This window comes from Telmatherina bonti (assembly GCF_933228915.1).
Source record: "Telmatherina bonti genome assembly, chromosome: 6".
Lineage (NCBI taxonomy): Eukaryota > Metazoa > Chordata > Actinopteri > Atheriniformes > Telmatherinidae > Telmatherina > Telmatherina bonti.
In genome coordinates this window covers 39570364-39594522 of record NC_136624.1, presented here as the reverse complement: position 1 = coordinate 39594522, position 24159 = coordinate 39570364, and the positions used below count along the sequence as shown (strand labels likewise).

The 24159-nt window shown below is 42.4% G+C and overlaps 1 protein-coding gene across 2 annotated transcripts in view; it reads right to left on the bottom strand.

The window, feature by feature from the left end:
• Positions 1–22256, bottom strand: part of tafa1b (TAFA chemokine like family member 1b) — a 125267-nt gene extending 103011 nt beyond the window's left edge. For both annotated transcript variants that reach the window (XM_079241747.1, XM_079241748.1), the window contains exons 1-2: positions 21762–22256; positions 19726–19880 (exon numbers count right to left, since the gene is read on the bottom strand). In XM_079241747.1, the coding sequence (XP_079097873.1) occupies positions 19726–19849 (124 nt within the window). In that variant the 5' untranslated portion in view covers positions 19850–19880; positions 21762–22256. The remainder of the gene's footprint in view (positions 1–19725; positions 19881–21761) is intronic.
• Positions 22257–24159: the final 1903 nt, after the last annotated feature.

The window sequence follows — 24159 nt, the reverse complement described above, 5'->3', positions numbered from 1 at the left end:
AATCAGCAGTACAGCATGGCGGCTTGTTAGGAGAAAGGACGCTCGTCTGTCCTGCCGTGGCGTTGGACATCAACAGTTAGAATTTCATCTCCTTCAGCACCAAAACATTCAGAGCTAAAGCAACACTCAGCTTCATTCCAGACATGGCTTTTGCCTCTGTGCTAGATGCAGGGGAGACATTTATGACCCCAACTGTTTATTGTTTGATAGCAGAAGGAAAAAAAAATTCATGAAGCAAAGCAGGAAATGTGTAGATGAACTAAAAATCTAACATTTTAACAGATCAGTCGTCTTAAGTTTAACTGAGTAGCGTTGTTTTAGGTTAATTTCTGCCACTTTATTGATGACTTAACCTCTAGTTTTTCGTTTATTCTGCTTGTATGGTGTAAAAACTTTAGATAAATATAGAGAATTTAGATTGTTTATGCATCTACAGACAGAAACATTCATCAGTCTGATCCATGTTTAATTAATCAAATTTTTCTGTTTTATCTTGCAGGAGTGTCCAAAGAGGGTCTTCATGGGCCTCTGTCCTGAAGGTTTTCAGGTGTTCCTGCTCCAACACACCTGATCACATGAAATAGATCCAACAGCGTTCTGCACAATGGGAGCATGACAGACATAGAAAACCTGAAGGTTTGTGGCCGTCGGGCCCGAAGATGGACACTCCTGGTCTTCATTAGAACAATAATGAAAAAGTCTTGCTGGCGCCAATGAGACAAACCCCAACATGATTGTTACGGCTGCCTGCTGATTTCCTGATCTGCGACTGCATGCTACTTCTCTGATAGACTTCACCTGTGGTCAATTGCTCCTGCAACTCTCTGTTTGCTGCCTCCTGGCTGGGATTGGTCCCACCGGTCACATGCTCATCTCCTCCTTTCTCATTGGATGATTGGAGATCCTATCTCAGCTGATTCCACTAATGTCCAGGACTTAAGAGACACCTGGAGTCCTACCCTCAGCAGCTCAGTAGTGGTATGCACCAAGCTTGCTGTGGTGGTTGGACATTGACCTTTGTTTTTTTTCCAGTGGATATTGATCGATCAGCTTTGTTATCCCTTGTTTAGTTTCTTTGTTTGTAGTTATGATATCTTGTTGTTTGTAGGTGTGATACCTGTAGTGCTATCACTATTAGGCTTTTTGGTAAGGTCAAACCAGTGCTGCTTCTGTTTGGGGAAAAAAAAAAAAAAAAACCGTATATACCTGTTTTCCTTTTGGGTTGGCTGTTTTGAGGCCTTTTGTGGTTTTAAACTGCATCCTTAACCCCAACTCATTAATTACCATGTTGCCATTTCTGGTCTGTTCTTACCTCATCTCCCCCTTTGAACAATGAATCTTTATTGGTCCATGTGTGAACACCTTGCCACAGATCTTTCTTTTGTTCGGCTCAGTTGCCCTGGCAGAGATTGGGTCGTAACAATGATGAAAAAGTTGACACTAATCACAGCATGGCAGGCAGTAGCTGGGGACACTGTTGTTTGGACGGGAGGGGTAATATTTGAGTTTTATGATTCTTCTTCATATCACCACTGCTCATTATGAAAGCGTACAACTAAATATGCACCTGCCTCTCGCAACTGCTGGGATAGAGTCCAGCTTCTTTTTCTTTTTCATTGTTTTATTTATGCAGCACTTTGGAAACTGTTAATGTTTATAAAATGTGCTGTAGAAATAAAGTGAATTGGATTCCTGTGAACCTTAACTGGACCAAGCGGTTAAATAATGGATGGATGGAAGACAATATTAATGATTTCATGGCTGAACATTTTTTTGAAAAAGCATACGTGACCTTTAACACTCTAGTTTAACAACGAAGCATTTCTGATACGGAAACTGACCATTTCCTGTGAATCAGCGCTGCTCAGGGTGCTACGTGTGTCTCTTTGCATTAGCAGCACATAGAGCAGGGGTGTCCAAAGTCGGTCCTCGAGGGCCGCTGTCCTGCAGGTTTCCCATGTATTCCTGTTCCAACACATCTAGCTTCCACTAAATGGATCAAACAGCCAATGACGTGCACAACTGATTAAGCTCTACTACTAATTAATTTGAATCAGGTGTGTCTGAGCAGGGATACATAGAAAACCTGCAGGATTCTGGCCCTCGAGGACCGGAGCTGGACACCTCTGACATAGAGTATTAATGAGAAAAGGATGCATGATGCCACAAGGCTGATTGGTACTTAATTAGGAGAAGGGCTCTAGATATCCATTAATTAGTCCAACAATATGTAAAGTTGTTTCAATGGTTTTGTCCAGCCTGTGCCTCCAGGCTTGTCAACAAGGAGAAAAAAAGGATGATTATTGATTCAAGCTACTATGAAAGATAGAAAATAAACCAATTGGTCTAAAGTGGGTTTGGTTTCCCTTTCGCGTTTTTCATAGTTCGAAGCTTCGTTTTAGCAAGGCCTAATTTTTTCCCAAAGGTACGAGAGCATTACGCCACAAAAAATGCAAAGTTTTGGTTTCCCAGGGTAAATGACTACACACATCACCAACCATAAATCAGGTTTGGACCAATTTAGAGACAATTACAAGGATAATAATTAAATTGATAATTTTAAATTTTAAATTTTAAATTTTAAATTGATAATTTCCTCCTGGAAGAGCAGTTGTCCTTCAACAGGTAAGTTGAGGGATCAATTCCAGGCTTCCCCTGAAATGCCGAAGTGTCCTAGGGCAAGACACTGAACCCCAAACTGCCCCCCGATGTGCCTATCGGGGTATAAGTGTGTAGAATGAGTGTGTGTGTGTGAATGGGTGAATGTGACAAGTAGTGTAAAGCACTTTGAGTGGTCTGTATGACTAGAAAAGCGCTATAGAAGTACAAGTCCATTTACCATTTACAAGTCCATTTACACAAATCTGTGACTTACTTATTCTGTGCAGGACGCATTCGCCATGCACTAGCATGAAACATTTAACACAACAATTCATAAATTGATTTGTAAACCTCAGCAAGTGACTGTTCATCATCGTGCAAGTAAAACAGAAGAGAACCAGCTGGAATTATCCAGCGATGGGACATTAGGGACAACGTTTAAGATGCTGCATGAAAATTAGGTCAAATTTTGATTTAAAAAAAAAAGTGCTTTGTTTAAAAATATTCAGTTACAATGTGTACAAGTTCATTTTAAGTGCAATTTAGTTATATTAAGATAAACAGTTTGAAACTGTGCAGGTGCTTTGCTGCATGATATACTGTGGCTTGCTGAATTTTCTTTGTTTTAATAAGGTTTTAATTATCTGTTTAATACTGTACAATATATTCCCTTGTGTTTCCATAACCTGTAAGGGGTCCCTTGACTCTAAAAGTTTGAGATCTAGACTACAAAAATATACGAAGTATGTGGTTTTTATATCGACCCTGAAATTCCCTCGTGGGATTCCTCCATGTAAACTCTCAGAAACGTGTGGCAGATATTTATTACCACATTTCTTTATCTCATCACTGCTAACCAAAGCAGCAGTTACCTTCAAGATGGATTTGACATTGGAGTTTGTCCTGTAATGCAGCAGTGAGATAAGTGAGTAAAAAATGATGAGAGAGTATTTGATTAGAGCATCGCATGCACTAAGAAATAACTGAGTAATATTGATCACATGCAGAGAGGCGTAAACGCTGTAATACACAGCTATTCTCCTGTAAGAAGGGTCAACAAGAAATGAGTTGTATGCAAGGAGCAACCTCCGAGGTTAAAAGTAAAGCCGATGTGGAAGTGCATAAAACTGTAGTTCCCCCTTCATCCACTAGGGGCTTCAAAACAGAGCAAATTCCCATAGACTCCCATGTTAAAAAGACCAACTTCACAGCAGAAATAAACATGTTTACAGCAGGAATAAACATGTTTACAGCAGGAATAAACATGTTTACAGCAGAAATAAACATGTTTACAGCAGGAATAAACATGTTTACAGCAGAAATAAACATGTTTACAGCCTGGTACAAAAATCCATTTTAGGTTTAATAGGTCAGGTTTGCCTTCATGACAACTGTGGGGGGAGTGAATTTGTTTCTAACTCGCCTGTTTAGGAGTAATTTAATCTAGAAATTCTGCATATTTAGGGGCGTGTCCTTTTGATTGACAGGTATCTGATCTCCTGCTTCAAGTCAGGAGAACGTAGAACAACCGCGGTTTTTAGCCAGTTAACAACGTGACTTAGCTTTAGCCCGCTTACCTCCGTTAGCTGGTTAGCTCCTGTTATCTCCAGGTTAGCTACAGAAAGCTCGGAGTTCGCTCGATGTCAATCATTCACCATCACAGCCACCCTCTCAGCTCCACCTCTTTGCCCATATTTGTAGTTTCTGGGAGAGACGACACACGTGACCCTGCCAAGATGGTGATGGTAGGAACCGTACACCGAGCTTCAATTCAGCTCTTCAGAAAACCTACGGTTGACGTCACGGAGGCTCCGCCTATCGTTTTATGTACAGTCTATGGTCGTATGTCTGTCTGGAGGCTGGTTGAAGCACTTCGAAGCTGTGGGCAGGTCAAGAAAAGGGTTTAGGGAATAAAATGTGACACCACCAAGCATGTATAAGCACACACACTCAAAGCTCATGAGATCAGGGTCAATGCAAAGGAACGGAGCAACTTTTAAGTCTCTGGTGGTCATTGGGTTCCTTCTTGGCCACCATTCTCTCCATGTTCCTTTTCCATCTCCCTTCACTGATGCCCAGCATTCTTTTACAAGCAGTTAACCTGGATTCATGTGCATTGAAAAGTTGACTTAGAGCTGAGCCCATGCGCTCTCTTCTCAGAGGGAACAAGGGATTTGGTTTTGCTCTCAGCAGATCTAAAGAAGCACAGTGTGGCATGTTGTTTCGCAGACGAAGTAAAATCTCTGCTTCGCTTAATGCATATTAGCTTTTAGTATTACATCCCACCTCTGCTCCTGTTTTGCTGAATGCAAATCTTGCACAGAGTTGTTCTCATGTCTCAGAACAACTCCTCCTCTTCTCTTGGGTACAATCAAAGCATTGGTCTTTCACTGGAGAGTGAATAAAATAGGAATCTTTTGTAAGTGAGAAGCGGCCTGGATTGATGCTACATTTTCTCTCTCTTGCCGAATGCCTGGCAGACATCGAATCTGCCAGTGTCTCTGGTCTCTCATATGTCAAAGTCACCCAATTACTATCTTAGTCACTTATGACACGCTGCTACACCTCACCTGCTGTCAGGTAGTGCAGCAATATTTCTGTACAGGCAGCAGAGAAGCTCCTAAATCTAAAAAAATACCCAACGTCAGCTGCAGTGGCTGCTTCTTGCAGTGTGTTCGGGTGTAGAGGAGCTGCATGAATGTTGTCAGGGCAGTCACACCAGACCGGGTCTCTGTGCTGCTGCATCTTGCTGTAGCGATGTTATTACAACTTTGGATGATTCGCATGAGAGGGCAGACAGCAGGACTTTTTTTTTTTCTCCCCTCAGCTATTCAACAAATGAGAAATGTCACCCACAGCTGCAGCTCGGCAGGCTTGAGGGGTCACAAACACAAACATGCTATAATTGTGCTTGTTGTAAAGGCATTTGTAACATATCTAATATACTTATCAACATTATCAAGTGTTATTTTAATGTTTAGACAAATATTAAACAGTATCCAGAGATTGAATATAAATAGAATCTAACACAGTAAAAACATAAGAATGATTTGTTGTGTTTGTGTGCAGACCGAGCGGATTTACCTTTCGAAAAGGGAATTAAGCTCCGAGCCCAAACACACATAAACACATAAACACAGTTCAAAGAACTCTATTTAGCCTTTTTCAATTTTTAAGTGCTGAAATCTTGATGGGAAAGAGACACTGCGATCAAAGACGGCATTCAGAAAGGTATTTTGTTCAATCAGCTCAGCTCCAATAACACTCATATTCTGTACAGATGTATGGCAATCCTTACATTTCTGTTGATGCCTTCAGGAAAAAAGGGTAAAAAAAAATCCTTAGAGAGGCCTTTAATCCTCGTTTAAACTCAACCCACTAAACTTAGAGAAAGCAGGTCAAAAGGTCTGATTGTTGGAAAAGCTGTATCTCATAGCACTTAAACCTCTGGGATGTGAGATGAGGGAAAGAAAATCCCTGTCTGCTTGACTGCCTGGGAGCAGAGGGATAGCTTCTCGCAAATACAGACAGAAAACTAGAGGCGATCCAGCAAAGAAAACAGATATGTGTGTGCACAAAGATAAGATGGGGATGAGAACCAAGGTGGATGAACTGCAGAACTAACAGATAAACGAGCTGTCCAAAGCATGACGGGCACAAAGAGCACACAGTAAAGGAGAGGAAAGGGACATCGTGCGAGAGACGACGCTCCTCTGGGTCATTAGGCTACAGACAGACACATGCAGGTGCCACCTCATCCCTCATCCTCTCACTCTCTTGCCCGACAGGCACCAGGGCATTGAGCCATGTTCAGTGAGCCTGACATGTGCTGGAGATGTGAATACTAATTGTCCTCCTGCATTTTCAACAATCTGTCACCATTCTCTGCATACAGTGTTAGTGACTGGCATATTTAATACAAGATACACAACGGCAAGGGAACTCCACAACATGGTGCTCAAATCAGATTAAAATAAGATTTCCTGTCTGTTTATTCAGGCATTTGGCTGTGTCCGTATCATGTGTCGCATTCTGTATAGCTGTGCTGAGACAAACAGTTAGCTGTGACATCTCAACCTAACTTCCATTATTAGAGCGTCTGCTGTCAGATACAGCTGTGATAAGACAATGCTCTGCTGTCTCGGCACAGCAGCCGTATAGATTCCTCCAGACACATCAGACAAGACAAATAGACCTTGCCTAATGCTGACAGAGCACCCCGGGTGGAAAATTTAGACAGACATTCAATCATTTATTTGACAATTTGGGACATATTCAAGCAAGAGGATTTCTGTTTCCATAATTCTAAACCCCATAATCCATTTTTGCCCTCTGTCAGGGCCTGACTGAGTGAGTCGCTGCACCAAACTGAGAAAGTAAGTCACCTTGGCTGCATACTCAATCTACACGTCTGAAACCTCACGTTGCTACGAGAGCCACGGCATGAAGATGAAGCCGTTTAAAGGAGAAATGTCCATCCAGTAAGTCAGATGATAAAAATCCTTTGCAGTTGTGCTTCGTGTCCACTCTATAAATTGAAGTCCAATATTCAGTAATTCTGCTTTAGTCTTCTGTTGCTGAAAGGAACAACTTGTTCTTTAGAAGTACAGCCTGTTCAATGGGTGCTAACAAATATTGTCTGTCTGCTTTTGGGTGCTGGGCAAGCAGCATACACTGGAAAACTGCTGCCTCCCAATGCTGAGACAACACTCTGAAACTGAATCCAAACAGCACAGCTGCAAGCTGAAAAATGGGAAAAATAAGCTGAAAGACATCTTAAAGCTCTGTTGAGCAGAGGCAGCTGCAGACTCAGTTAATAAATCTCTTTTAAGGCTAGCTTTAAAGATGAAATACTGATTTTTAACTATGAATATTTAAGGTCATAAACTGTGCATGAAAAATATATATGAAGAAATTTTCAAACCAGATGCAAAAATAGCTATTTGCAAGAATCCTGACTGTTTTTATATGCATTTGTAACAACATAGCAGGAGAAAGCTAAACAAATGGCAACATTAGCCAAATCTTCCCTTTTTTCCAGGCAAACACTCAGAGTCCCAGTTTCAGGAGCAGAAAAGTGATGATGAGATTCTGACAGTGAAGCCCAGTCCCGACCCTTGGCCCTGTCCTGATGTTTGTCCTTTATGTTTTAGATAAAGTGTGTCTTCTCTACTGGGAATCAAGGAACAGCGGCCATGCAATCACCCAGAATGCCCCCAAAGCTTTTTCAACCATGACAGAAAAGAAGCATTTCATGTCTGTATAACAGGAGGACCTAACCAAGTCTCACAGTCTTACATTCAGCCAAAAAGTCCTTTTTATCTCAGAGTGATGTACTTGACAACAGCAGAAAGTGTGAGATTAATCACAACATATCCCTTTTATTTATTACTAAATCCTAAAATTTGTTATTTTACGTGCATTTGACGTTAAGTCACCTCACTGAGACACAGCTCGAGATCACGTTGTATCGTCCACATCTATTTTTACCTGCAGAAACTGGCTCTGAGTCTTCCCTGTACCAATTCACAAAAAACAGCTGCATGGATGGATGGATGGATAGACGGATGGATGGATGGATGGATGGATGGACATACGGATGGATGGACATACGGATGGATGGACAGATGGGTGGATTGAAGGATGGATGGATAGATGGATGGATGGATGGACATACGGATGGATGGACATACGGATGGATGGACAGATGGGTGGATTGAAGGATGGATGGATAGATGGATGGATGGATGGACATACGGATGGATGGACAGATGGGTGGATTGAAGGATGGATGGATAGATGGATGGATGGATGGACATACGGATGGATGGACGGATGGGTGGATTGAAGGATGGATGGATGGATGGATGGACAGATGGACATATGGATGGACGGACGGATGGGTGGATTGAAGGATGGATGGATGGATGGATGGATGGATGGACAGACAGATGGATGGACCGATGGATGGATGGACAGATGGATGGATGGATGGATGGATGGATGGATGTACCAATGGATGGATGTATAGATGGATGGATGGATGGTCAGATAGATGGATGGATGTATAGATGGATGGATGGATGGATGGATGGATGGACAGACAGATGGATGGATAGATGGATGGATGGATGGATGGACAGATGGATGGATGGATGGATGGACAGACAGATGGATGGACCGATGGATGGATGGACAGATGGATGGATGGATGGATGTACCAATGGATGGATGTATAGATGGATGGATGGATGGATGGATGGATGGATGGATGGATGGATGGACAGATGTATAGATGGATGGATGGATGGATGGATGGATGGATGGATGGATGTATAGCTGGATGGATGGATGGATGGATGGACAGATGGATGGATGGATGGTCAGACAGATGGATGGATGGATGGATGGATGGATGGATGGATGGATGGACAGATGGATGGATGGATGGACAGACGGATGGATAGATGGATGGATGGATGGATGGATGGACAGATGGATGGATGGATGGACAGACAGATGGATGGATAGATGGATGGATGGATGGATGGACAGATGGATGGATGGATGGATGGACAGATGGATGGATGGATGGTCAGACACCATATACAGTAGTTTGAAATGTATAGGAGTAGAACATTTATTGCCATTTGGGGAAATGAGTTGCTCAGGCAAGGCGAACATTACGTAAATTAATGGGTAACATTTGTCCCCTGCGGTGGTTTTGCATCACATCACCAAGCAGCGCTTTTGCATCACAATTACCTTGCAACTTTGCTGCATTAAAAGAAGCCGGCTGTTTAAGTTTAGTGAGATGATACTTTGGGGCTTAAAGAGCCCAGAGGGGGAAGAGAAGCTGCATAAGTTTATGCAAAAATAAAGACAGCAATGAAACATGACATGGTAATGTCTTGTTTGTGGTGAATATGCTCAAAGCTGGCCCAAGGCCTAAGCGTACTAAGCGTCTTCTTGGGGCCCCCACCAGCGGACTCCACCAAATGTTCTCAAAATGTTCAGATTTCTTAATTAGACATAACTCAGTGATTTAAAATAAAATATCAAAACACAAATACATGACTTTATATTGCTAAATCATGGTTGCTAACATTGTTGTTTCTGTAACAATCAAGACAAATAACACAAATCTTATCGAAGTGATACGGTACATGTTTTCAGGCCTGCTCTGGATGAGCTGCGTGTAGCAGGAATAAATGCATCTGCAGATTTAAATCAGCACATCACTAGAAGAAAAGTGTCACTGTGTGAAGAGTCTGTTTTAAAGCTCTTGATGTTATTGAAACTAATGAGGTGAAACTGTGTTCAGTAGCACACGTGCGTACTCTGTCTGACGCAGTTTTCTCATATCAGGGAAGAGCCAGATTTAAGTTGCCAGATAATCACTCACAAACGAAGAGCATGCACCACAGCATAGGCAGCTGAAGACTTAAGGAAACAGAATTAATAAAAAGCTATTTTATCACATGCAGACTGAAATCTATTTGCAAAAGCAGAATATAAAACATTGACTGACTCATTAATAGCTGATCTGATGCATGTGAAATCCAGGCACAGCTGGCCACAAACGTGTCAGTAGGTAATGATTGGAAACAGCGGTGCATCCATTACCACTGCACATAGCAGAATGCATCTGCATGCTGGGAAAGAGGAGGCTTGGTAGGCATAGTGATGCAACACTGGTTGGTGGACTTCATGACTGCTGGGTTAATCAGAAGCATATCCAATAAGTAAAGAAAAACAGGGCCTTTTCTACTTTGCTAGTTTAGAGGAGTTCTTTTTCAAGTGAATATCTGATTGCATGTGAAGAAAAAAGTAAAAGTAAAAAAAGGGCCTCAGAGCATAGAAGGTACCGGTTGAACCTCCACTCTGTCCTCCCGTCTTGCTGGCCATAAAAGGGAGTGTAATAGGATTCCTGCGCTTTTCCAGTGGCTGCTTCGACTATCACACAGACATTTAAGTGCACTAATCCATGACAAATTGTCTCATCTGATCCATGACAAATCGTCTAAGGGGCTGATAGAGACGAGGAGATGAAGGAGGGGTTAGTGGTTGGGTGTGGGGGGGCACAAGAGGATGAAGAACTGGGGGAAAGATATCTGGTATGAGGCTGAGCGCTGCTCGGCACCTGAACCATCAGGCAGGTATTGTGTGCGTGTTTTTTTTTTACAGGGCTGCTTTCATTAACTTGAAGTGCACGCTGTGTGGTAAGAAAAGAGATCACATCATACTGATGAGCTCTCCACCTAAACCCACCATTTTCAGGAGCAATTATAATCTCACACGAAGGTAGATTATAGGATTTCACTTTCTTTGTTGGCAAACTGCAGGATTTGTAGATGTCATGTTCACAAAAAGAATATTTCTAATTAAATCTGCATTTACAAAAAAGAAATAAATTTATCCAACTGTAGCTTCATTTACAAACTTTAATTGGTAGTTTAGTGCCGAAGGTAACTTTACGTCAAAGAATACAGGAAAGCATAACTATTTTAATCATTACAAAGTTGCACAGTAACAATTTGAGTGTGCTTGTGTGCATATAAACATGTGCAAACGCCTTGAACCGAACCTCTATTTAAGAGTTACTGCTGGAAATCAGGAAATATGTGCAGTAAATTATTACACTGTTGCAACAGAAAAGTAAAAACAGCAAACAGTTTTATATTATTTCAGCAAGGCTGAATCATCATCTGGAACGACTATGTTCCTCTTCAGTTCACGTCTCAGCCACAACAGCAAGGAGAAGAATAAAATGCATCTCTGACAGATTTCTGGAAAAAAAACTGCCTTCAGATTTTACAACAACAATCAGTTATATGTCTGCAAAACAACGGCTCATCCCTTTAGGTTGGTGTTTTCATATAGTTTAGTTTTGTGTTGTGTGGTTTACTGATGAAAGCAGCTCATGTAACAGAACCAGTCAAACTGAACTTCCCCCGAGGAGGACAACACGCTGTATCATATCGTACAGTACAATAGTGTACTATGTTGTACTGTATCGTGTCTTATCCTGTCGTATTATGTCGTACCGTGTCGTACCGTGTCATATCGTGTCGTATTGTGTCGTATCGTGTATTATCCTGTCGTATTATGTCGTACCGTGTCATATCGTGTCGTATCGTGTCATAGTCATATCGTGTCGTACCGTGTCATATCGTGCCGTATCGTGTCGTATCGTGTCGTATCGTGTCGTATCGTGTCGTATCGTGTCATAGTCATAACGTGTTGTATCGTGTTGTATCGTGCCATATCGTGTCGTATTGTGTCGTATCGTGTATTATCCTGTCGTATTATGTCGTACTGTGTCATATCCTGTCGTATCGTGTCATAGTCATATCGTGTCGTACCGTGTCATATCGTGTCGTATCGTGTCGTATCGTGTCGTATTGTGTCGTATTGTGTCGCATCGTGTATTATCCTGTTGTATCGTGTCGTATCGTGTATTATCATGTCGTATCGTGTCGTATCGTGTCGTATCGTGTCATATCGTGTCATATCGTGTCATATCATGTCATATCGTGTCATATCGTGTCATATCATGTCGTATCGTGCCGTATCGTGTCGTATTGTGTCGCACCGTGTCGTATCGTGTCGTATCGTGTATTATCGTGTCGTATCATGTCTTATCGTGTATTATCGTGTCGTATCGTGTCGTATCGTGTCATAGTCATATCGTGTTGTATCGTGTTGTATCGTGTCATATCGTGTCGTATCGTGTCATAGTCATATCGTGTTGTATCGTGTTGTATCGTGTCATATCGTGCCGTATCGTGTCGTATCGTGTCGTATTGTGTCGTATCGTGTATTATCCTGTCGTATCGTGTCGTATCGTGTATTATCGTGTCGTATCGTGTCGTATCGTGTCGTATCGTGTCATATCGTGTCATATCATGTCATATCGTGTCATACAGTGTCATATCGTGTCATATCATGTCATATCATGTCCTCTTCAGGACTCGGGTTAGTTCACGTCTCAGCCACAACAGCAAGGAGAAGAATAAAATGCATCTCTGACAGATTTCTGGAAAAAAAACTGCCTTCAGATTTTACAACAACAATCAGTTATATGTCTGCAAAACAACGGCTCATTCCTTTAGGTTGGTGTTTTCATATAGTTTAGTTTTGTGTTGTGTGGTTTACTGATGAAAGCAGCTCGTATCGTGTCATATCGTGTCATATCGTGTCATATCATGTCATATCGTGTCATACTGTGTCATATCGTGTCATATCATGTCGTATCGTGCCGTATCGTGTCGTATTGTGTCGCACCGTGTCGTATCGTGTCGTATCGTGTATTATCGTGTTGTATCATGTCGTATCGTGTATTATCGTGTCGTATCGTGTTGTATCGTGTCGTACCGTGTCGTACCGTGTCGTATCGTGTCGTACCGTGTCGTACCGTGTCGTACCGTGTCGTATCGTGTCGTATCGTGTCGTATTGTGTCGTATTGTGTCGCATCGTGTATTATCCTGTTGTATCGTGTCGTATCGTGTCATATCGTGTCATATCATGTCGTATCGTGCCGTATCGTGTCGTATCATGTCGTATCGTGTCGTATTGTGTCGCATCGTGTATTATCCTGTTGTATCGTGTCGTATCGTGTCATATCGTGTCATATCATGTCGTATCGTGCCGTATCGTGTCGTACCGTGTCGTACCGTGTCGTATCGTGTCGTATCGTGTCGTATTGTGTCGTATTGTGTCGCATCGTGTATTATCCTGTTGTATCGTGTCGTATCGTGTCATATCGTGTCATATCATGTCGCACCGTGTCGTATCGTGTCGTATCGTGTATTATCGTGTCGTATCATGTCGTATCGTGTATTATCGTGTCGTATCGTGTTGTATCGTGTCGTATCGTGTCATAGTCATATCGTGTTGTATCGTGTTGTATCGTGTCATATCGTGTCGTATCATGTCATAGTCATATCGTGTTGTATCGTGTTGTATCGTGTCATATCGTGCCGTATCGTGTCGTATCGTGTCGTATTGTGTCGTATCGTGTATTATCCTGTCGTATCGTGTCGTATCGTGTATTATCGTGTCGTATCGTGTCGTATCGTGTCGTATCGTGTCGTATCGTGTATTATCATGTCGTATCGTGTCGTATCGTGTCGTATCGTGTCATATCGTGTCATATCGTGTCATATAATAACAGTAATAAAATAAGGTCTTTAGTTCTCATGAAGCAATCAATAAATAAATAAATTCCTCTGATGAAGATGAAAAAGCAGCTGCTTTTAAAAGCGTAAAATGTTTGAGAATCTTTATTTTTTTTTATCAACACGACTTTAAAAGGAATACAATCAGGTCTGAATGTTTGGAAGTAAAACGTAAGGTAATGAGGATTGACTCATGACTTTTACTTTAGTTCTATAGCTTATATCTGTGTACAAATAAATGTTTGTGTGTGTCAATAAGTATACTCATGTGATACTCCATACTGCTGTATCTCATATGAGCCAGTGCTGAGCAATCTGATTCATTTTTCATCTACTTTACAGAAATACCATGAAGGCAACATTTATTCAAGTGACTAATTTAATTGAATTTTCTTTCACCATCAATTCTAACACTAATTAGTCCCCGCAGTTTAATGAGGATGTAAATAAAGCTGATTTAACTGCAAAACAAAAACAGACCAGAGCTTCCCTGTGGAAAGACGTTCATGTGGGCAGTCCAGATGGATCCATTGCTTGTTCTTTAAAAGCTTTTCCACCTCCAACAGAAAGGATTACCACTTTGAATGTGAAAAAAAGCACGTTCCCTACATTGTTTCTGCAGCAACACTGAGCTGTAGTAATGAGGAGTCTGACGCGTATGGAAATGAGCTCCAAGCTGAAAAGAGTGGGTGAATTTAGTTTGAGTCAGTGAAGTTAATTTCTTAACACTCCCAACTGCAGGGGAAAAAAAAACATACAATTTCTGAACCATCTATCTATTCAGGGATGCAAAGAAAGAAAAATATCTCAAAATATGGCATGTGTGTGTATGTGACAGCGTGTATGGCTGTCAGAGTAAAACTCTGTCCTTGTTTACTTAAAAAGACAGCTTCCTCAAATCAACTTCACGTTTAGGTTTAAGACTCTGCATCTCTGATCCTCAGATCTTAGCAGGGCTTCAGCGGGAACATAAAGTTTAAGAGCAGCAAGCGAGTGTTTGGACTAGATGTGTTTTCAAAACGAAGGAAACGTTTCTTAATTCAGCCAGCGCAGCTGAAATGTGATCAGACTGTTGCTCTCATTTGGCCATATGATGCATCTTGGCTAATCAAAGTAATTACATGTTTTCTTCCACCTCAAATCTTTTTTAACGCTGGGGGAGCACATTATGGCACATTGAACAATGAGCTCATTAAGATGCATTCAAATCATCCCAGATCAGACTTTACAAGGCATTTCAAATCACTGGGCGAAAGCAGAACAACTGCATTCGTTTTCAGTTTTTTCAGCTAAACCACAACTGATTTCTGCAGCAACGTATGAATTATTACAAGTTAAATCATCACATGGCAGCTATTTATGGTAGAACCGCACTTCATTTCAACTTAGGATCACATTCTTTCAAACGGCCACTTAACAAGCAATTTGATCATATTTGATGCATGTTTTCTTAAAGGGACATTGCGTAACATTTTCTATTGTTTGCTTTCAGAAATGTATATGTGTTATTACTGGTGTATAATGACTTGCACTAATATTCTGACACATTTTGTAAGCAAAGAACTTTGGATTTGTTTCTATATATGACGAGTGATCTACCATGACAGTCTGCCTCTTGAAACAACATCCGCTGGTAAGGGACAAATGGCAGCAAGGTGGAAAACGAAGCATTTGAGACTGAGATGCTGGAGATCAGCAAGAGAGGCTTACATCCCCAGAAGGTTGGAAAATCTGGACTCTGAAGAAAGGCATTTTGTCATCATGGAACAGAAAAAGGAAATTTGAATAGCAGCATGACCGGAGTTACTAAAAGAGGTTGCACTTAAAGAGTGAGTTAGTCAACTCTCCTGCTAAAATTAGCCTAAAGCTAACTGGTTTCAGTGGGTTTTGTCAGACAGTGTTGCTGGTTTGCATCGGCAGCGTAACTGTAAACTCTGCAGCAGCCTCGTTGCTACAGAAATTGATGTTTATGTGCTTTCAGTAGCTTTCAAAGTCACGGTAAATGCCGAGTTTTTGTCATATAAATGCAGCTTACAAAGCTTCCCACCAGCTTTACTATGAAAGCAACTAAAAGCATGTAAACATCCAGTTCCATCTCCAGGAGGAGAACTGGATATCACTGGATCTGTAGTGTGTATGTTGATATATGTGAACTTACTGGACAGCAGAAGTTGGAATTATGTTTTCAACAAGTCATCTCCATGCCATGAATTTGTTCTATTCTTTGAAATATCGAATGACATGGTTGTATCAGTGTCACTGACGCTTCCTGATGCACGGCGGCATTGTTGCGTATTGTTCCAGTAGCTGTTTTAAAGGTTGAGATGCTGGAATACATAATTCATCTGAAGGAGATTCACAATTTCATTGTTGGATTATAAAACGTCCCTTTAATAATGCACAAATATGCTGACAAACCTAATGGTCAAACAAAACATCAGCAATAAACAACAGAGTGTAAAAGTCTTATTTACTGGATTAGAGCTGAAACTTGTTTTAACCTCCATGCCAGAGCCGAAGTAAAACAGCAACAACCACAGTGTTGTTAAGTTCAAACTGTCCTCCAGGCAATAAGATCATTTGAACTGTGCACCTTGGTTTGGGATAAACAGGGATATGTAAATACCATAGCACTCTAGAAAACCCATTTTTATTGCTATTCTCAGTTTACAGTAATTTCTGCTTGACATGTGCAAAGAATATACAGCCGGAAGACTTTTTCTGACTATTGACAGTCCAGTATGTGCAGTCAGGAGTGGCCGGTTCAGTGCAGCAGCAGAGTTGGCAGTAATCACGTTCTGCTCACAGCGTTGGCAGGTGGGGAGAGTGCATAGCCCGGCTTGTGTATGTCATGTCACATTCAGCTCATCTGTCAATGTAGTGGATTATTTCTTGAGAGACCAGAATTGGCTGCCCAGAATCAGGACACCATCAATCTTCAGCTGCACAAGCAGGACGCAGGGGAGACTGTGTGAAGCAGAGGCTCATGGGGAAGAGAGCGGCATAGCCTTCCAAGCAGGTGACGAAGCAGCCATGCAGCTAGATACTCAATCTCCACCTCAGTGTTGACCATGCGATTTGTCATTAATAAATTATTTATATACACACACACACACACACACACACACACACACACACACACACACACACACACACATATATATATATATATATATGTTTTTAGTGTTGCAGCAAACAGAATTGTTTGAACTTTGAACACCATTAAATGCATTAATATTAAAGGATTATTTTACTTTAGTTTATTGTTAATATGACAGGGACCGTGTGTAATAAGTTAGCTAGTAGCTAATTAGCATCTGCAGTTCCTGGGCAGGTAAAAAAGCTTTAGTATGAAACGAGACGTTACATAAACCAGATAACAGCAAATCAAATCAAAACAAGATACAAACAGAACGGGACAATATAGCTATGAATACAACAGTAACACAGGATAAATGCATAATCTTTACAAAGCATAAATAGAAATAGAAATAGGAAGGCACTGATTAGGATAGCTCAGCCTCCACTTCTTTTCCAACTAAACCCTTATTTTACTTATTTAATACAAGGTGGATGGAACCTTTTTGTGGCTTTTTTGCATCACTTTGTCTCTGAGTTAGTCTGCATTTTGTGATGTCCCCTAAAAAAGACTGCAGGGCATGGTTTTTACAGAGCACCAATCTGCAATTCCCTTTCCATACCTGGCAAAGGAATCAATGCATGAATCAATAACATCAGCTAATGGATTGTAACTGTCCTTATCCAATAAAGCACTTAAAATGTGCCGTATGGGGAGTACATCACAGCATCATTTAGAATCACAGAAACATTATTTGACTATTTCAGACAACAGAGCATGAGAGCCGATGGATTTTTCCAGACGAGATTTCTCTTTCTCTTTTAAACGTCCTACATATCCAAGTCTATTTATAACTGAAGAGCTCTGGCCTCAATGAAACCAGAGAGCTTCTCAAATTATAAAATCAATTCTAATTCAAATATTCATCACAGCATTTCAATTCTGAGAGAGAAGTTCTGGTTAGATGGGTGAACGCTACTCCACGGTTGAGTAAGATTGATGTCGGCATAATCCGCTTAAAAAAAACATGATATACAGTAAATTGCGTGAACGCAGAGCAGTAGGAAAAGTAAAATATATTTCCTTTGAGCATGGAGTTATGATAGACCATTACCCCAGGGAAGCTGGCTGATTGGGACTGCAACATGTTATATCTGGAGATTATGACTGTCAGGACCAGTTATGACCATTTTCTATCAGCTTTTGTTAACTTTAAAAGTTTTGCAATCACAACTTGTGTTAGATTTGAACAGATTGGTCTCACTGAGAGTGTTGGCGTGTTGTCAGGCGTCTCTATTTTCATTACCTCCTGGTGATGTCATTAGGTTCACCAGCTCAGCTTGAACTAATCCACTTCATCTAAAAGGTGCTTTTATCATCCATCTGTACCATGAAAGTTTATTTTTTGTCTGATATATCTGAGCCACAGCTCCTGTGTGACCAGAGGATCCATGAAAAGCTGCATCATGACGACCTCAGTGAGCAGATAACACGTTATTGTGCAAACATGTACGGTGCATGTTAAGCGTGCGAGTTGATGTGTTTGGCAGGGAACCTTGGTGAACTGCAGCCCATCCCCATCTTTAAGTTGCATGACTCTTTTAGATATACAAGTGGATGTGGTGGGAGCGTTGAGGCAACAACTATTTTCTTCTCCCTTGTCTTCCCCTTTGGGTCCACTGCATTATTCAGAAAAGACACTTACTGAGCCTTGCACTTCCTTGTACATCTTTGGCACCAAGCTTGACTTGCCAACCAAGTCGAAAAAAATGGAAAGAAAGAAAGAAAACTGGAAGCCACCCTTTAAAAATTCATTGGGAGCTCTGTGTTGCTCATCCCTTACCCTCTTGCTCCAATTAACAGGCCCAGGATACTTTGAGAACTTTCCATCTATCATAGCAGGGATTTTCATGTGTCAGCTGTTCCGAGGCAAAGTAAGCCAATTCTCTGACACGCCGCTTGAAGTCACCAGCGTTCACAAGCATAGAGAATTCAGCGCTGTATTATTTTCTTCTCGCTGTGCATCAATTACCGTCTTTTTTCTTGGCAATGCAACACACACAAAAGGAAGCAAGCAGAGGACGGCATCAATGTTTAACAGCCGCTTGGCATCCAGAGAAAGCCCCGCTCTGCACGAAGGTTCGGCGTGGAAGTCACACTCATTGTTAGAAGCTTAAGGAACGCATTTGCTTTGCTCTGAAAAAACCTTTGCCTTGCTTGTAACACTCCCACATACACCACAAGCAATTTTAGTAAGCTTTTTCATTATCAGAGAATTAGATCCGCCGCTGCGTCTACCCTCCCCTTTGGCCCTTTCCGTGCAGAAGGCATTGGGCTTAATTGCCAAGCGCTTCCAGAGCAAAAGAGGGAAAAATAATTGTCATTTCAACCTAAGCTACAGTGATCAAAGCCCGGCCGAGCTTCCAGAACAGTGATATGGATTGTTGCTTACAGCTTGTAGTACTCTTAATAGTCTCCCAGCAAGATTTAGGCTGTGGGAGTCAAGAAGTCCTCGCCACACGAAACATCTCACAGTTCCCAGTTTCATTTATTCGAACAAGTTCAGATCTAATAAGAAGCATTCTGCTCAGATGAGGAACAAAATCTGTCAACCATACATCTTCCACAGAAAGCAGAAGTCGCCTCACATGGACCTTGGTCCAGTCCTTCTCCTCTGCTTATGCTACATGGCTGTGGGGAAATCATCACGTTTACAGCACAGTGCTGTGGAAAGTCGCCCTGACATACTGCAGCAGTCCTTTTCTGTCACTTTCAAACAGCCACGAATGACAGCTGCTGCTGCAAAAAGAGGGCAGTGTGTCGCGCTGAAACACGAAATCCCTCAAACTCGCATGCGTACGTACCCAGGGTGAGGATGTCGGTGCGACCGGGCCGGGCCACATGGTGCTGCTGGATGGTCTGGTACAGCGTGGCCTGGCACAGCAGCAGAAAGCCCAGGCTAATCCACACCGCCAGCAGCCAGGACATGGTCAGGCCGAATCTGCAAGACGGCACCCAGCTGGTGGTGACACAACAACAGGGATCAGTTACAAACATCCACTGCAATAAATGTTTTTATCATATCTGACCATGAAAAGAGGTAAACGATACACACACACACACACTCCCCACCCCCCTTCCTCACCCAATGACCTCGCATTGGAAAAAGGTGGAAAATGGTTATATTCAACGGCTGGATGGATATTTCTACCTGTGTGTCCTCTCAGGGGGTTTACCTGGATTAGTCTGCATGGGTGTCATTTTTAAACACAGTGAATAGTTTAGAAAGAAAAGTATTAAAAGGGTTCATGGAAAATATCCACAAAAGATGCAAAAAGTCCAACAGAGAGTTAATCTAAACCTGCCACAGAAAGACATCCGTATGCAGATTACGGACAAAAATCTCCTGCATTCATACGCAGCAGGAGGATCATTGTGCGGTGGCGAGATGAAGGACGGGATTCATTTACTGAAGCAAAATTATGCTGAAGTTTTATGAAACGTCTCTGCACAGACGCCCTTCCTGCTCAAAAGCCTCTTCATGTCTTCAGGCCAGCAGACAGAGAATCAGCCTCTCCTCCCCTCCAGGTGTGATTCCTTCTTCCTCGAAGCTAAGGAACAACCCAAACAAGGAAGTTCATACAGCATCCTGCAGCCTGATCCCATCCTCACCATGTCTCAACCTGCACTCTTTAAAATGTTTATTTCAAGCAAATCATTAAGAAGTCACTCTGCCCATGCTGAGTGCTTTTCTGATCTTTTCTGAGCAGCTGTGATATCTACTGCATAAAGATAAAGTCTGCACAACGTTTCCAGTGTCTGAAGGAAGTGACATGATAGGGAGTCTGATCTAAGACATGATTTCCAGAAAGAATCAAAGGGGAATGTTTTAGTGAGTGTGTTGCAGAGGAAATTAAGGCCATCAGGCTACTAAACGTTCCCAGGCTGCTCTGCACCTTCACACACACTGAAGCTACTTAATATTCAGAGAATTTACCTCATATTTCTTGTCAGAGACGTAAATCTGCCTGTCTGAGGAAACGTGAAGTTAAACCAAAGGTTTGTTTAACCACATTTTATGTTCCTGCCCTGCAGAATTTTCCACTCTATGGATGTATGTGTTCCTCCAAATTGGCGCGTGCATTAATTGTGTATTCCACAGAGTCGAAGCTCTTCCTGCAAACAGAAGAGGCTCTGTGATAATGTGAGGTGGCTGGAACCAGAGAGGAAAGCGCAGACTTTACATGCAACGAGCTGCATGTCAGAATTCTTTTAACAGCAACTTTACACATTAAATCAATTCTTTTTTTTAAAATGACGTTTTTCCTGAAACAAAAACCTAAAGTCTCTTTTGCGTTCTAGCTTCTAGCTGTTCCAGCTGGTTACCTTCCTCTATGTGCCTCAAAACAAGAAGTTAAATCGGTTCTGCGTCACTTTTCCAGCTCAGACTGGGATGGGAAGCCACGACAGCCCAGTCCTGTGTGGCAGGGAGCATGAGAACCAGGCGCACCAGGCGCACCAGGCGTACCAGGCGCACCTGCAGGCGCGCCGACGCACCTGTGCGCAACAAATCTCCAACTAAAGGAGCAGATCTGAATTCTGGAGACAAGTTCAGCCCACTGATCCAGAAACACGCCGTTTGGATGTTTAAAAGGAGGAAGGGTTTACATTTCTCCTCGCGTGGCTCCCGAACATTTGCTTAATATGAGCCCACATTTTTATTTTGAGCTGATTGAAAGGATGAATCTCTCATGGAATATGAGAAGCTCTTTCTTGCACTCTCAGCCATTTCAAAGCATCTTACTCAAATCTTTGAGGCAGCATTTAGTGTGTCCAGTCACACCTCAGCCCCCCCATCCCCAGACAGCAGAGGGATTGCTTGGAGGTCTGACACCCTTACCTGAGCAGCGCGTTCAGAAGAGAAGAGTTCAGTCAGAATCCCTGCCTGCCTGCTCAGCAGACTCACTCCTCTCTCTTAAATCCATCCATTCTGGGCTTTCTGCGCGGAATTCCACCTCCAGGTGAGCCAGACTCTGCACGAAAGGGGCTTGAATGCAGTTGTCCTCCCCGTGCTCCCTCCTCTGCGCCCCTCAGGTTCTTTTTGCAATCCTTGGCACCCCGGTCACCAGAAGCGAACCCCCCAGGGGTCTGTGTCACAAACTGGCCAGGATTTAAGGGATGGGATGCTGATCATGTCACAGCTGTATCAGCCACGTTCGTGCAAACCTCCTCTCCTTCCTTGACTGTCTCTTCTCCGTCAGTGAAACTCCTATGTGGTGTTGACAGGGGGCTAATTTACCCTCCTCACTTGTCGCCTCCTGCTCACGCGCGCAGCGGAAGGCTCCAGTGGAATGACCGCTCTGTCTGCTCTTGGCTGCATCCCCCCATTGAGAAGCTGTGCTGAAAGTGTGAGCTTCAGTCCTCCCTCCAACGCTCTAAGTAGAGTCTGTGTCAGACAGGCAGAGCGGGTGTGAGTGAGCGTGCATGTGCATGTGTATTACAATGTAGCCCAGCTGGGGAGAGAGAGAGAGAGAGAGAGAGAGAGAGAGAGAGAGAGAGAGAGAGCTGCGAGGGAGTCAGATCACATGTCTTAAAGCAAGACTACCCACGTCTGCACCAAGACTTCATCAGCAAATGAAGCATGCTTTACTGAGCCATTTCATCAACTTCTCATCCACAACATGATGAGAAGCATCACGTGCACGTGCGGGAGAGGCTTCTCCTGCAGGGAAGTGAAGCTCGTGTCTTTTAATAAAAAGTTCAGGTTCTCATTAAGGATCTCCAATCAGCACATTATAAGTAGGTTCTGTGGTTTCCCAGCACTTCTTTGCAATGAGGGGGTTTGACTACAGCGAGACCCAGTGGATGTCGCCCCCCCCCCCCTACTCACTCACACACACACACACACACACACACACCCCAGCAGCAGCCTGGAAACAGCCCTCTGTCATTTATCTAGAACTGAATCACTTGGATCTGAGGTGAGTTTGCCTTGCTGTGTACATGCACAGAAGACTGCAGCACATGTGGAGCATTTTTCCCTCCATATGGAGAAGCTCCTCTTCAACTCATTGTTCTGTTAGGCAGAGATTAAAAGTATGTGCCAATCCCATGCACCTGGCATGGCTGGCTCACTCACCGCTGACATTTCACAGAAGATGAGCCATATGCCACTCGCAACAGCACACACACTGCGTAAACCCGACAGGAGGGGTGGTGTTTGCTAAATGAAGACGAACATGATGACGAAGATCCCATCAGATCTTTTTGGTCAGAGTTCTGTGAATTGTGTGAATGCAGTCAATCTGTGAAGCATCCATGGAGTGGAAAAGCTGTCAAATCAGCCGCTTCCTGATTGGCTGCCATCATCCAGTTACCTAGCAGGTGGCATTTGGAGGTGGATAACAAGCCCTTCAACTGCTGGTCACAGTGTCACATTACAAGGTATCCTGGGCCATCTCTGCTGCTGCCATCACCTGTGCTTGTTCTCGACACACCGTAGAGTGATTTGACAGCCAGATGCACACGGCCCCACAGCGTTAAAGCCTGCATGGTGAAGAGGGGCTGAACGTCAAGACAAAAATGGTGTAGCATTTCTGGCTGTCAAAAGAGCAATTTTATTAAACTGAAAAATTCACATAGAAACATAGTTATCTGAATTTCTAAATCATATAAGCATGGAAAGAACAACGGCTATGATAAATAATATCAAAATCAACTCTGAAACATTTGGAAGCTGGTATGGGGACACATGGGATCATAATTGAGGGTTTGATGTCGAGTAAGTGTCTTTTTTTTCATACAAGGGGACATAGAGGGAACATGTGTCTGGGCTTCTGACATGTCGTATATAAATTACTAAGTAACTAAAATGGAAGCGTTTTGCATGAGTAGGAACACGTACATAAACGTTGGTATGTGTGTATATATTTTGTATGCAGATGTAAATGTATTTTGTGTGTGTATGTATAGGCTATATGTATGTGTGCAGGTATATGTATGTATAGGTTTATGTAGAATGGTATGTATATATGTATGTAAGCAGGCTTGTCACCTGGCCTCTGATATCGGCTTCTCAACTAAATACTTTAGTGTCAAATATGAGTATGCACTCCACCCCCCTCCTTCTTCGTGTTTGTGTGTGTGTGTGTGTGTTGTTGTGTGATGTTGTGGGACTGTGTAGGTTGTTTGTTTTGAATACTTAAACTATGAATAAAAAATAAATAAATAAATAGACAAAAATGGCGAAATAGACGTGAATGTGGAGAACGTGTGTGTGTGTGTGTGTGATTATTATT